The sequence below is a fragment of the Balaenoptera acutorostrata genome, chromosome X (assembly GCF_949987535.1).
Source record: "Balaenoptera acutorostrata chromosome X, mBalAcu1.1, whole genome shotgun sequence".
Lineage (NCBI taxonomy): Eukaryota > Metazoa > Chordata > Mammalia > Artiodactyla > Balaenopteridae > Balaenoptera > Balaenoptera acutorostrata.
Genome location: NC_080085.1, coordinates 66,725,089 through 66,740,905, shown reverse-complemented (window position 1 = coordinate 66,740,905; position 15,817 = coordinate 66,725,089). Strand labels below are relative to the sequence as shown.

Below are 15,817 nucleotides of genomic sequence, written 5' to 3'. Positions count from 1 at the left end.
TTTTCATTTATTCATTCAAACTCAATTCTTGTTTATTGGTTCTTAATAGAGATGATTATCTTTTACATTCTATGCTTGAAGGCCACCATTGTCATATCTTTCCAGTTTCCTTAATTTTCATTTTATGTTTTATTGTCCCAACATTTTAATTATCTTTCAAACTCTTTTCTGAATTCTTGCCAAGTTTTTCCTGCAAATTCTATTAACCACACAAAATGTCTTACTTACAACAAGTTCCAAAACACCATCCCCTTCATCAGCATTTTCCATCACAGAGGCTCCAAATCCAAGCTCTCGGATTAACTCGGCTATCATCGGGGGTTGTATGACAGCAGGGTTATATCTTACTTCTGCCTTCCCAGCCATCAGAGCCACAAGTACAGAATATATTCCTAGGAATATTGAAAAGAAAAACAATTCAGATAACATTTCTCATAATAATAATAATCTTATAATAGTTTTTTTTTCATTTAACTGTGAAAGGATTAAGTGAATCTGGAGAAATTTATTTCTTAACTTTTATACAGTCTTGAACCCAAATCAAATAAAACTATTTGAAAAGAAGGCCTCATTTTTAAAAACTTTTTAGTATGGAAATTTTCAAATACATACACACACACACACACACACAAAAGAGAAAACAACATAATAAACTTGATGTACCCATCTCTCAGCTTCAATAATTATCAGTAACACTGGGCTGCTCTTGTTTCATATATATTCCTACCCACTCACTCCCTGCCCTTTACCCTGATTATTTTGAAGCAAATCCCAGATATCGTATCATATGTAAATATTTAAGTACATATCACTGAAAGATAAGACACTTTTCTTTAAAAAAGAACCATAATACCATTATCAAACCTAAAATAATTCCTCAATATCATCAAATATCCAGGCAATGTTCACATTTCCACAACTGTCTTACAACTGTTTAACACTGTTTGTTTGTTTGCTTGAATTGGGATCCAAATAATGCCCATGAATTGTAATCGATTGAGACCTTATCATGTAAATATAAAGTATTTTTAGAAACTCATAAGACAGAGTCCTAGAGAAAGGAACTCGTGTACTTAGGAAATGACTGCAGTTGTAGCAAAGAACCCAAGAATATACCAACATACACATTACAATATTGCCAAATAACAGTAATTTCTTTCTCAAGTTTTATTGTCTGACACACACTAATCTAAAATGCTCTTATTCCTAAGAAAAAAAAAAGTGCCACACAACTTAACAAAGAAGTTCAATTTATGGCAGTCATGCTGTTCTCTGCTATAAGCATTTTGTTAACAACCATCCCACTTCTCTAGGCCAGCTATTGCTGTCACTGCCAGGAAGAAAATTAATAACGTGAAGCAGAAACAGCAGTTCTTTCTAGGAATCAGCAGCACTTGGTGGCTACCTGACAGGGAATAGGGATCAACAGTCCATAGGTTATCTCTGGGTTTTAACAAAAAGAAAAAAATCCACATATTAATTTAATAATAGTTTTTAATAAGAAGACAAAGTATCTAATATAATCTAAGTTTTCTGTATAAAAGTGGTTAAAAAAATAAAATAAAATACTATTCTTTTCTTTGGAAAAAATAATGGTTACACACAGATTTGTGGGTACCAAATAATTCAGAAGATCAGATCACAGGAAAGTATCAGTAATAAGAGAAGGGTATAGAGAAAGTAGGAAAAAAATCTTGCTTCAGTTGAATGTAATCTAGAGCCAAAGAGAAAGAGAAAATCTGGTTTTTCAAGTTTCAAAAACATGTTTCATACTTATATAAATTATGGACAATTTTTAAAATTCTTACTTCAAAATATAATTAGAACTCTATCAATTCATTTTTTAAAATATAATGCAGATGAAACTGAGGGAAGACCAGTGCCACTTAATTAAAAAAACAAAAGTGAATGTAGTGACCCAGCTAGGGCAATGGTATGCCTAATTGGGTTAGGAGGAAGTAAAGGGGTAGTAGAAGGTAACTGGAAGTATCAGCTTAATGGATTAAAAAAGAAAAAAGATCTGTAACTGTAATTTGTAACAGGCATTGCTTGTCTCATGAGAAAGGCTATTTCTGAACTGCCCCAAAAGAGTTTGTTCTAAAATTAAACAGACCCCTTGAAAACTTCTTTTTGCTTTCATTTGCTTGCAACCTCCCTCCTGTTTTTTTCTTTTTAAACTAATTAATTAATTTATTTATTTTTGGCTGTGTTGGGTCTTCGTTTCTGTGCGAGGGCTTTCTCTAGTTGTGGCGAGCATGGGCCACTCTTCATCGCAGTGCGCGGGCCTCAAACTGTCGCGGCCTCTCTTGTTGCGGAGCACAGGCTCCAGACGCGCAGGCTCAGTAGTTGTGGCTCACGGGCCTAGTTGCTCCGCGGCATGTGGGATCTTCCCAGATCAGGGCTCGAACCCGTGTCCCCTGCATTGGCAGGCAGATTCTCAACCACTGCGCCACCAGGGAAGCCCCCTCCTGTTCTTTTTTAATCACTCAAAGTGTAATTTAGCCCTGACTGCATTCTAATTAGATATAATGGAGGCTGAAATGAAGGATACAGAAATGACAGAATGCGAACAAGATAATATTAAACTGAAGATGGCTCTAGTGTATAACATACATTTTGTTACAATAATGTTCTGGCCTTTACATTTAAGGTGATTCTACTGGCTACAGAATTGCATTATTACTGTATATACTTTGAGTTATTTCCCCAATAGTGGGGATAAGCTTATAATAATCATATTTATTCAGCCCTTCTGACTAACAGCATGTATCATTAAGATTATCTTGGGCGAAGACTGCTTGAGTACCAAACCTATGACTTCAGGCTCATTAAACATACTCACATATCTCTATGGTTAACAAATCTACTATGCATACTGTGAAGTCCATTAATGTGACTGCAAAATTATAAGCTAAAACATCTGAGTGTGACTGAATAAAAAACTATATTGTAGAATGGCTTGAAGATGGTGGACTAGAAGGACGTGCTCTCACTCCCTCTTGAGAGAGCACCAGAATCACAACTAACCGCTGAACAATCATCGACAGGAAGACATGGGAACTCACCAAAGAGATACCCCAAATCCAAAGACAAAGGAGAAGTCACAGTGAGACGGTAGGAGGGGTGCAATCACAGTAAAATCAAATCCCATAACTGCTGGGTGGGTGACTCACAAACTGGAGAATACTTATACCACAGAAGTCCACCCACTGGAGTGAAGGTTCTGAGCCCCACGTCAGGCTTCCCAACCTGGGGGTCCAGCAACGGGAGGAGGAATTCCTAGAGAATCAGACTTTGAAGGCTAGCATGATTTGGTTGCAGGACTTTGACAGGACTGGGGGAAACAGAGACTCCACTCTTGGAGGGCACACACAAAGTAGTGGGCACATCGGGACCCAGGGGAAGTAGCAGTGACCCCATAGGAGACTTAACCAGACCTATCTGCTACTGTTGAAGGGTCTCCTGCAGAGGCGGGGGGTGACTGTGTCTCACCGTGAGGACAAGGACACTGGCAGCAGAAGTTGTGGGAAGTATTGCTTGGTGTGAGCCCTCCCAGAGTCTGCCATTACTCTGACCAAAGAGCCAAGTAGGCTCGAGGGTTGGGTCGCCTCAGGCCAGACAAGCAACAGGGAGGGAACGCAGCCCCACCCATCAGCAGACAAGCAGATTAAAGTTTTACCAAGCTCTGCCCTCCAGAGCAACACCCAGCTCTACCCACCACCACTCCCTCCCGTCAGGAAACTTGCTCAAGCCTCTTAGATAGCCTCATCCACCAGAGGGCAGACAACAGAAGCAAGAAGAACTACAATCCTGCAGCCTGTAGAACAAAAACCACATTCACAGAAAGATAGACAAGATGAAAAGGCAGAGGACTATGTACCAGATGAAGGAACAAGAAAAAACCCCAGAAAAACAACTAAATGAAGTGGACATAGGCAACCTTCCAAAAAAAGAATTCAGAATAATGATAGTGAAGATGATCCAGGATTTTGGAAAAAGAATGCAGGCACAGATCGAGAAGACGCAAGAAATGTTTAACAAACACCTAGAAGAATTAAAGAAAAAACACCTAGAAGAATTAAAGAACAAACAAACAGAGATGAACAATACAATAATTGAAATGAAAAATACACTAGAAGGAATCAATAGCAGAATAACTGAGGCAGAAGAATGGATAAGTGACCTGGAAGACAGAATGGTGGAATTCACTGCTGCAGAACAGAATAAAGATAAGAGAATGAAAAGAAATGAAGACAGCCTAAGAGACCTCTGGGACAACATTAAACACAACAACATTTGCATTATAGGGGTCCCAGAAGGAGAAGAGAGAGAGAAAGGACCCAAGAAAATATTTGAAGAGATTATAGTCAAAAACATTCCTAACATGGGAAAGGAAAGAGCCACCCAAGTCCAGGAAGCACAGAGAGTCCCATACAGGATAAACCCAAAGAGAAACACTCCGAGACACATAGTAATCAAACTATCAAAAATTAAAGACAAAGAAAAATTATTGAAAGCAGCAAGGGGAAAACAACAAATAACATACAAGGGAACTCCCATAAGGTTAACAGCTGATTTCTCAGCAGAAACTCTACAAGCCAGAAGGGAGTGCCATGATATACTTAAAGTGATGAAAGGGAAAAACCTACAACCAAGATTACTCTACCCAACAAGGATCTCATTCAGATTCGATGGAGAAATCAAAAGCTTTACAGACAAGCAAAAGCTAAGAGAATTCAGCACCACCAAACCAGCTCCACAACAAATGCTAAAGGAACTTGTCTAAGTGGGAAACACAAGAGAAGAAAAGGACCTACAAAAACAAACCCAAAACGATTAAGAAAATGGTCATAGGAACATACATATTGATAATTACTTTAAACATGAATGGATTAAATGCTCCCACCAAAAGACACAGGCTTGCTGAATGGATACAAAAACAAGACCCATATATATGCTGTCTACAAGAGACCCACATCAGACCTAGGGACACATACAGACTGAAAGTGAGGAGATGGAAAAAGATATTCCATGCAAATGGAAATCAAAGAAAGCTGGAGTAGCTATACTCATATCAGATAAAATACACTTTAAAGTAAAGAAATGTTACAAGAGACAAGGAAGGACACTACATAATGATCAAGGGATCAATCCAAGAAGAAGATACAACAATTATAAATATATATATGCACCCAACATAGGAACACCTCAATACATAAGGCAACTGCTAACAGCCAAAAAAGAGGAAATTGACAGTAACACACTAATAGTGGGGAACTTTAACACCTCACTTACACCAATGGACAGATCATCCAAAATGAAAATCAATAAGTAAACAGAAACTTTAAATGACGCAATAGATCAGATAGATTTAATTGATATTTATAGGACATTCCATCCAAAAACAGCAGATTACACGTTCTTCTCAAGTGCGCACAGACCATTCTCCAGGATAGATCACATCTTGGGTCACAAATCAAGCCTCAGTAAATTTAAGAAAATTGAAATCATATCAAGCATGTTTTCTGACCGCAACACTATAAGATTAGAAATGAATTACAGGAGGGCTTCCCTGGTGGTGCAGTGGTTGAGAATCTGCCTGCCAATGCAGGGGACACAGTTCAAGCCCTGGTTTGGGAAGATCCCACATGCCGCAGAGCAACTAGGCCCGTGAGCCACAATTACTGAGCCTGCGCTTCTGGAGCCTGTGCTCCGCAACAGGAGAGGCCACGATAGTGAGAGGTCCGCGCACGGCGATGAAGAGTGGCCCCCACTTGCCGCAACTAGAGAAAGCCCTTGCACAGAAACGAAGACCCAACACAGCCAAAAATAAATAAATAAATAAAATTAAATATTCACCTACAATTAAAAAAAAAGGCATTCAAGATCCCAGTTCCTCAAGATAATTACTATAAGAGTATACATCCTTTAAAAAAAATTGAATCACAGGGAAAAAAACGTAAAAAATACAAACACATGGAGGCTAAACAATACGTTACTAACTAAGAGATCACTGAAGAAATCAAAGAGGAAACCAAAAAATACCTAGAGACAAATGACAATGAAAACACAATGACCCAAAACCTATGTGATGCAGCAAAAGCAGTTCTAAGAGGGATGTTTATAGCTATACAAGCCTACCTCAAGAAACAAGAAAAATCTCAAATAAACAATCTAACCTTACACCTAAAGGAACTAGGGAAAGAAGAACAAACAAAACCCAAAGTTACCAGAAGGAAAGGAATCATAAAGATCAGAGCAGAAATAAATGAAATAGAAACAAAGAAAACAATAGCAAAGATCAATAAAACTAAAAGCTGGCTCTCTGAAAAGATAAACAAAATTGATAAACCATTAGCCAGACTCATCAAGAAAAGAGGGAGAGGACTCAAATCAATAAAATTAGAAACGAAAAAGGAAAAGTTACAACAGACACCACAGAAATACAAAGCATCCTGAGAGACTACTACAAGCAACTCTATGCCAATAAAATGGACGACCTGGAAGAAATGGACAAACTCTTAGAAAGGTATAACCTTCCAAGACTGAACCAGGAAGAAATAGAAAATATGAACAGACCCATCACAAGTAATGAAATTGAAACTGTGATTAAAAATCTTCCAACAAACAAAAGTCCAGGACCAGATGGCTACACAGGTGAATTCTATCAAACATTTAGAGAAGAGCTAACACCCATCCTTCTCAAACTCTTCCAAAAATGTGCAGAGGAAGGAACACTCCCAAACTCATTCTATGAGGCCACCATCACCCTGATACCAAAATCAGACAAAGATACTACAAAAAAAGAAAATTACAGACCAATATCACTCATGAATATACATGCAAAAATCCTCAACAAAATACTAGCAAACAGAATCCAACAACACATTAAAAGGATCACACACCATGATCAAGTGGGATTTATCTCAGGGATGCAAGGATTCTTCAATATATGCAAATCAATCAATGTGATACACCATATTAACAAATTGAAGAATAAAAACCATATGATCATCTCAACAGATGCAGAAAAAGCTTTTGACAAAATTCAACACCCATTTAGGATAAAAACTCTCACAGAAAGTGGGCATAGAGGGAACCTACTTCAACATAATAAAGGCCATATACAACAAACCCACAGCAAACATCATTCTCAATGGTAAAAAACTGAAACCATTTCCTCTAAGATCAGGAACAAGACAAGGATGTCCACTCTTGCCACTGTTTTTCAACACAGTTGTGGAAGTCCTAGCCATTGCAATCAGAGAAGAAAAAGAAATAAAAGGAATATAAATTGGAAAAGAAGAAGTAAAACTGTCACTGTTTGCAAATGACATGATACTATACATAGAGAATCCTAAAGATGCCACCAGAAAACTACTAGAGCTAATCAATGAATTTGGTAAAGTTGCAGGATACAAAATTAATGCACAGAAATCTTTTGCATTCCTATACACTAACAACAAAAGATCAGAAAGAGAAATTAAGGAAACACTCCCATTTACCATTGCAAGAAAAAGAATAAAATACCTAGGAATAAACTTACCCAGGGAGACAAAAGACCTGTATGCAGAAAACTATAAGACACTGACGAAAGAAACTAAAGATGATACAAACAGATGGACAGATACACCATGTTCTTGGATTGGAAGAATCAATATTGTGAAAATGACTATACTACCCAAAGCAATCTGCAGATTCAATGCAATCCCTATCAAATTACCAATGGCATTTTTTTACAGAACTAGAACAAAATATCTTAAAATTTGTACAGAGACACAAAAGACCCTGTATAACCAAAGTAGTCTTGAGGGGAAAAAACGGAGCTGGAGGAATCAGGCTCCTTGACTTCAGACTATACTATAAAGGGACAGTAATCAAGAGAATATGGTACTGGCACAAAAACAGAAATATAGATCAATGGAACAGGATAGAAAGCCCAGAGATAAACCCACACACCTATGGTTAACTAATCTATGACAAAGGAGGCAAGGATATACAGTGGAGAAAAGACAGTCTCTTCAATAATTGATGCTGGGAAAACTGGACAGCTACATGTAAAAGAATGAAGTTAGAACACTCCCTAACACCATACACAAAAATAAACTCAAAATGGATTCAAGACCTAAATGTAAGACTGGACACTATAAAACTCTTAGAGGAAAACATAGGAAGAACACTCTTTGACATAAATCGCAGCAAGATCTTTTTTGATCCACCTCTTAGAGTAATGGAAATAAAAACAAAAATAAACAAATGGGACCGAATGAAAGTTAAAAGCTTTTGCAAATCAAAGGAAACTACAAATAAGACAAAAACACAACCCTCAGAATGGGAGGAAATATTTGCAAACAAAGCAAGTGACAAAGGATTAATCTCCGAAATATACAAGCAGCTCATGCAGCTCAATATCAAGAAAAACAAACAACCCAATCCAAAAATGGGCAGAAGACCTAAATAGACATTTCTCCAAAGAAGACATACAGATGGCCAACAAACACATGAAATGGATGTTCAACATCACTAATCATTAGAGAAATGCAAATCAAAACTACAATGAGGTGTCATCTAACACCAGTCAGAATGGCCATCATCAAAAAATCTATAAACAATAAATGCTGGAGACGGTGTGGAGAAAAAGGAACTCTCTTGCACTGTTGGTGGGAATGTAAATTGATACAGCCACTATGGAGAACAGTATGGAGGTTCCTTAAAAAACTAAAAATAGAATTACCATATGACCCAGCAATCCCACTACTGGGCATATACGCAGAGAAAACCATAATTCAAAAAGACACATGCACCCCAATGTTCATTGCAGCACTATTTACAATAGCCAGGTCATGGAAGCAACGTAAATGCCCATCGACAGACAAATGGATAAAGAAGATGTGGTACATATATACAAGGGAATATTACTCAGCCATAAAAAGGAATGAAATCGGGTCATCTGTATAGACGTGGATGGATCTAGAGACTGTCATACATAGTGAAGTAAGTCAGAAAGAGAAAAACAAATATCGTATATTAATGCATATACGTGGAACCTAGAAAAATGGTACAGATGAACCAGTTTGCAGGGCAGAAGTTGAGACACAGATGTAGAGAACAACGTATGGACACCAAGGGCGGAAAGTGGTGAGGAGCTGGTGGTGTGATGAATTGAGAGATTGGGATTGACATATATACACTAATATGTATAAAATGGATAACTAATAAGAACCTGCTGTATAAAAAATAAAATAAAATTCAAAAATTGTTAAAAATATATATATATTATAGCTATTTTAAGAATTTGTAACCTAAAATGACAACTTGTACACAATATTAAGTAACTTTTGGACACTTTTACTGCAAGCAAAGATCAGTGATCAAATTATTGGAAGAGAACAATTCTAAACAAACTTGGCTTTGGTGCAGTGCTTGGCCTGAGTATAGTAATATTGAAAGTTATGGATTGTAGTTGTTAGTTTTAAGCATAGCTTTATCAGAAAATTCATGTTTCTTAACATCCATTGCAGCCAAGGTCCATAAAGAATAGTAATCTTATGTATTTCCTTCTGCTATTTGACTACAAACTTCATTGATATTAAAAGGTGGCCATGAGGTAAACAAGACAGGAACTATATCTAAGGGAACAAAACACTAACAAAAACTGTTGTTAGGAAGTCAAGGTTGTCCTGCAAATCACTGATAGTCTTTATGAGGCCTTGGCAAGAGTCATAAACATGGTTACAAAACACATAAGAGGACAAAAAGGACAGAGTCCTCAAACTAGTACATAAAATAACAGGCTTTAAGAGTGTCTTACCTTCTTCTCGTCTTAAATTCCGTTCAATGTTTGCTACACAGGAAGCACAAGTCATACCAGTGACCTGTATGTAACATTTAGATGAAGTCTTTGCATCCTCTTTGTCATGAATTGGTGTCATCATTTTGGTATGAAATTCATTAGTTGAGGTCAAAAGTGGCATTTCTGATGAGGACTGAGCTATTACTACCAGTGGCTCATTTGTATCTGGTGGACAGGAAAAGATTCTTTTCATTTGAGGTATTCTCCAGCTGCATCCTTGTCACTCATCACAATCCACACCTCCTGGCACTGCCAATCCACTCCTTTAAAACTGTCATGGACCTAGAGCCTAGTGCAATGTTATCTCTACACTTTCTAGGAAGTGACTTCCAAGTTCAACACTGCCCATCCCAATTCTCGGGAAAATCTGAACTAACTGAATAAACAAAACTTTACATCAATATCTTCAAGCCATTATCTCTACCCCAAACCCGAGTAGACAATGGTTTATTAATAGATAGCTCTTATTTTTATCATGAATTTTTATCATTATGTTAACGATTTACATACTGGCAGTAAAGCAATTCGTGATATAGTAAGTGGAACCAAAGCAGTCGGCAAAACAGCATTGAAGTATAATGTCATTTAAAAATTGTTAGAGTGTATATATGAGAACCTGCAAAAGAAAGCCTAGGAGGGTACATACCAAACTATTAATGGTGGCTCCTTCCGGGGAATGGGGTTAAAGCAGGAACAGAATAACAGACAGATGAACAAATTTCCTCTACAGACACTTCTGTATGTTTGAACTTTTAACACCAATATATCGCATTTTTAAAATTAAAATGCCTTGGTGGACAATGGAAGAAGAAGCAAGGAGTAAGTCAGCAGTAATGTTCATTTTTCACAAAGGAGTGTTCAGAGACTCCTTCCGTAGAATGTTTATGGACTGTGAAACAGTGGAAAGCTTCTGTCATCCCAGAAGCTCCCCTGCAGTCTCAGAAAAGTTGCTCTGGGCTTCCCTGGTGGCGCAGTGGTTGAGAATCTGCCTGCTAATGCAGGGGACACGGGTTCGAGCCCTGGTCTGGGAAGATCCCACATGCCACGGAGCAGCTGGGCCCGTGAGCCACAATTGCTGAGCCTGCGCGTCTGGAGCCTGTGCCCCGCGACGGGAGGGGCCGCGATAGAGAAAGGCCCGCGCACCGCGATGAAGAGCGGTCCCCGCACCGCGATGAAGAGTGGCCCCCGCTTGCCGCAACTGGAGAAAGCCCTCGCACGAACCGAAGACCCAACACAGCCAAAAATAAATAAATAAATAAATAAATAAATAAATAAATAAATAAGAAAATCCTTTAAAAAAAAAAAAAAAAAAAGAAAAGTTGCTCTTCTGTTTTACTTTACCACTGCAGTATTAATCACCTCCCAAGAAGGGAGAAAGTATTCCCTTTTGCACATCCATGTATCAATACATGCAAAAAAGCTAGAGTCTGTACTCTCCTGCACAGATAAGGAGGAAAAGAAGTGATGTGGAAGTTTCCACTAACCTAACTTGTTATTTCTTCCCCTTGGGCAAAAAACTGGTTCAGGTCTGTTTGGCTAGCCCAAAGAGGAAAGCTTGCATAGCAGAGTTGGTTTTTAGGGTGCTGAAGAAGGGCATCTTTTGAAGAAACTTTAACAAAAGGCTTACCATTTCCCTAATGAATAATGATCTAGACTTCTCAAATCAGTTATAATAATGGCTCTTAAATTTTAACACACATACCATCACCTGGGAGATCTTGTTAAAATGCAGGTTCTGATTCAGTACATTTAGGGTGGGGCCTGAGACTCTACTTTTCCAACAAGCTTCCAGGTGACAGCAGTACTGTCAGTCTGAGTAGGGCAAAGGACACTCTGAATGGCAAAGGACACTCTGAATAGCAAAGGACAAGATTCTCCCAATTCCGAAATTCGTCAGTCTCTGGTCTTAAGTGGATCAGTTCAGACAACGATATTCATTCAGATTACGAGAGCATTATTTAGAACAAAGAGGACAAAATTTACCAAATAGTAGCAAAAATTCAAAAAGGAGGCTCATTTGCCCAAAGGAAATAGCTTTGGCTTTGAAAAAAAACATTATTTTAATCTAGCCAGGAGCTTATTCATTCTCTCATAATTACTATCAAGACTTAATTTTGAACTTGGACAATGAAAAAAAAAGTTTATACTACCAATTACTTAAAGTCTTGTTCCAGAGTAATTTAGTTCTTTCAGGTACCAGAAGTAACCTAAATACGATCTACAATTTTCACACTCTAGAAGTACAGTATTAAATTAAAATAAGTCATAGAGGTGATCCTTTTTTTTTTGTTTTTTTGGCTGCATTGGGTCTTTGTTGTTGTGCGTGGGCTTTCTCTAGTTGCAGCAAGAGGGGGCTACTCTTCACTGCTGTGCGTGGGCTTCTCATTGCGGTGGCTTCTCTTGCTGTGGTTGTGGCTCACGGGCTCTAGAGCGCAGGCTCAGTAGTTGTGGCCCACAGGCTTAGTTGCTCCGCGGCATGTGAGATCTTCCCGGACCAGGGCTCGAACCCGTGTCCCCTGCATTGGCAGGCGGATTCTTAACCACTGCGCCACCTGGGAAGCCCCGAGGTGATCCCTTTTAGCTACATTGGCATGACTTCTCAACAAAGATTCATAAAATTGTGACCTTTACCCCAGTGAGTGTGGCAAGAAGAGCAAAACCTTCCATCTTCCACAGAGGCAGTACAGGTGTAAAAAAGCCACAATGAATTAAATGGCTAGTTTCTTTAAATTAGCTTTTCTATAAGCTGTAGCCACACTGCTTATGCTTAAATGAATTCAAAAGGAAGGCTGACTCTCCTGCACTTGAGGCAACAATCAGAAAAGATTCCAAAATTTTCAAGAAAGGGTTTCCAATCTGATCCTCAAAACCGGCAGGTTCAGTCTAAAGTAATATGAAGAATAAATACATAATTAGAAAATGGCTTAAAAACAATTATAAACATCATGTCTGCAACTTACTCTCAAATGATTCAGAAAAAGGTATATACGTGTGTGGGTAATGTGTGTTTGAATATACGCCTCTCTGTCTGTCAACAGAGAAAGAGAATGATAAAACAAATGTGGCAAAATATTAACAACTGTGGAATCTGAGTAAAATTGGTAAACAGGAATTCTTTGTACTATTCTTGTAGCTTTTCTGTAAGCTTGAAATTAAAGATAAAAAAGTTACAAAAAAGGAAAAGGAATTTAATTGAGTATTGTGTTTGCTTTAATTGGTTAGTGAAGACAACTTCATATACTATGTCTTTTTAAGACAATGATGATGGGCTTCCCTGGTGGCGCAGTGGTTGAGAGTCTGCCTGCCAATGCAGGGGACACGGGTTCGAGCCCTGGTCTGGGAAGATCCCACATGCCGCAGAGCAACTAGGCCCGTGAGCCACAACTACTGAGCCTGCGCGTCTGGATCTTGTGCTCCGCAACAAGAGAGGCCGCGATAGTGAGAGGCCCGCACACCGCGATGAAGAGTGGCCCCCGCTTGCCGCAACTAGAGAAAGCCCTTGCACAGAAACGAAGACCCAACACAGCCAAAACTAAATAACTAAATAAATAAATAATAAAAATAAAGGAATTCCTTTAAAAAAAAAAGAGAGAGAGAATGATGAGATTGATGGTCATGATAAAAAACACCTCCCATTTTTCTCACTACCTCCTTTAACATTTATGGCCCACTCAGGACTGGTATGACATGAAGGCGAAATGCACTGATCCCTGTACCTCTAGGAACAGGTCAGAGTGGCAGACTGTGAAGCCTGGATCAGCACTTACACTGGCATTCAGAAAATGGGTAGCCACAATTCTGGTGGAATCTTAAACTCTGATCTCTAGCAGAAACACACCATGCAGTCATTTGTTATCAGCCAGATATATATATTCTTTTTCAGATATATATCATCTTTTTCAGATTCTTTTCCATTATAGTGTATTACAAGATATTGAATATAGTTCCCTGTGCTATACAGGTCCTTGTTGTTTATCTAATTTTATATACAGTAGTGTGTATCTGTTAATCCCAAATTCCTAATTTATCTCTCCCCCCCCTTTCCCCTTTGGTAGCCATAAGTTTGTTTTCTATGTCTGTGAGTCTGTTTCTGTTTTGTAAATAAGTTCATTTGAATCATTTTTTTTAGATTCCACATATAAGTGATATCATATGATATTTGTCTTTGACTCACTTCACTTAGTATGATAATCTCTAGGTCCATCCATGTTGCTGAAAATGACATTATTTCATTTTTTATGGCTGAGTAGTATTCCAGCGTGCACGCATATTCGTGCGCGTGTGTGTGTATCTTTTTTAAGGCACAAGAATTTTGGTCTTTTGAGATCTTCTTTATCAAAGTGAGACTTCTAAGTGAGAATATAAAATGGTACAGCCATTTTGGAAAACAGCTTGGCAGTTACTGAGAAAGTTAAACATATTCACCATATGACCTAGAAATTCCACTCCTAGTATATACCCAGGAGAAATAAAAACATATATTCATGCAAAAACTTGTAACAAATGCTCATCACAACATTATTCATGATAGCCAAGGAGTGGAAAAAACCCAAATCTCCATCAACTGATGAACGGAGAGACAAAATGAGGTATATGCATACAATGGTATACTACTCAGCAATAAAAAGGAATGAAGTACTGATACATATCACAAACATGGATGAACGTTTGTTATCTTGAAAACATTATGCTAAGTGAAAGACATTAAATACAAAGGGACAAATATTCTGACTCCACTTATATGGTACTTAGAGTTGTCAAATTCATAAAGCCAGAAAACAGAACAGTAGATAAAAGGGGCTGGGCTAGGGGGAGGTGAAGGGGAAATGGGGAGTGACTGCTAACCAGTAGGGGGTTTCTTTGGGAGGCTGATAAAAATGTTCTAAAATTACATAATGGTAATGGCTGCAAATTTCTGTGAATATACTAATAACTACTGGATTGTGTACTTTAAAAGGGTGAATTTTATGGTATGTGAACTACATCTTGACTTTAATAAGTGACAGTTCTATAATTTCTACCATTTGTCATGAACATGAAAATTAAGAATGTTTATATCTCTGGGTCCTTTTCCACTGACACTTATCTACCATAATAATTTGAGCATGTGACTAATTTTTTATGCTTCTCAGTTTTAGTGAGCTTGAAAAGAGAACACTGCTATTTGATATCTTTCATTCTGATCAGAAGAGCAAAGGTTAATGACATTGTCTAGAAATTAGTTATTCAACTTTTCCATTGTTATTTACAGCGAGAAATTTCATTTAGGGAATTTCCAGTTTAATTCAAGGCAAGGTTCAATTCTAGTTTAAAACAAGTTCACATGGGTAAATTCCATTGGATATACGTTTTTGGTTTTAGTTCAAGGTAAGTGCTGCCAGGAAACAGGAAGACTTTGGGCCAGTTCTAGAGTCAGGCTCATTTGAATGCCTAAATTCAAAACTACAGTTAAAATTATATTATTTATTTCTACTTTTTACTTTTTAAAGTAACATTTGCTTCTCCCATATTATATATACAAAAATACATACAAACAAACGTATGTACATACATCCCTGTCACACACACACAAGAAACTTAAAATACATAAGAAAGCAAATTGAAAACAAAATATCACCTTTATCCTACCACTCACAAATAACTACACTCACAAATAACTACTGTTAAAATTTAGTTCATGTCCTACCAGGAATTTTATTCATTCATATACATAAATAATGTATACATGGTATAAATCCTTATACATGTGTTTATAAAATTTTGATCATACTGAACATACAGCTTTTTTGCTTGCTTTTTTTTTCAGTTAACAAAATATCTGACACTTTCCCGTGGCATGAAGTATCTTCAATACCATAATTTTTTATGGCTTCTTAGCATTTCATCATATGGAGGTATCATGCTTTATTTAATGTTTCTAGTTTTTAAATATTATAAATAATTAGGCAAACATCCTTATGCATC

General features: G+C 37.6%; 1 protein-coding gene across 2 annotated transcripts in view; it reads right to left on the bottom strand.

The window, feature by feature from the left end:
- The window catches only part of ATP7A (ATPase copper transporting alpha), a 158,036-nt gene that overhangs the window by 38,459 nt on the left and 103,760 nt on the right, over window positions 1–15,817 (bottom strand). For both annotated transcript variants that reach the window (XM_007184218.2, XM_057538083.1), the window contains 2 exons: window positions 9,812–10,018; window positions 229–392 (listed from right to left, as the gene is read on the bottom strand). In XM_007184218.2, the coding sequence (XP_007184280.2) occupies window positions 229–392; window positions 9,812–10,018 (371 nt within the window). The remainder of the gene's footprint in view (window positions 1–228; window positions 393–9,811; window positions 10,019–15,817) is intronic.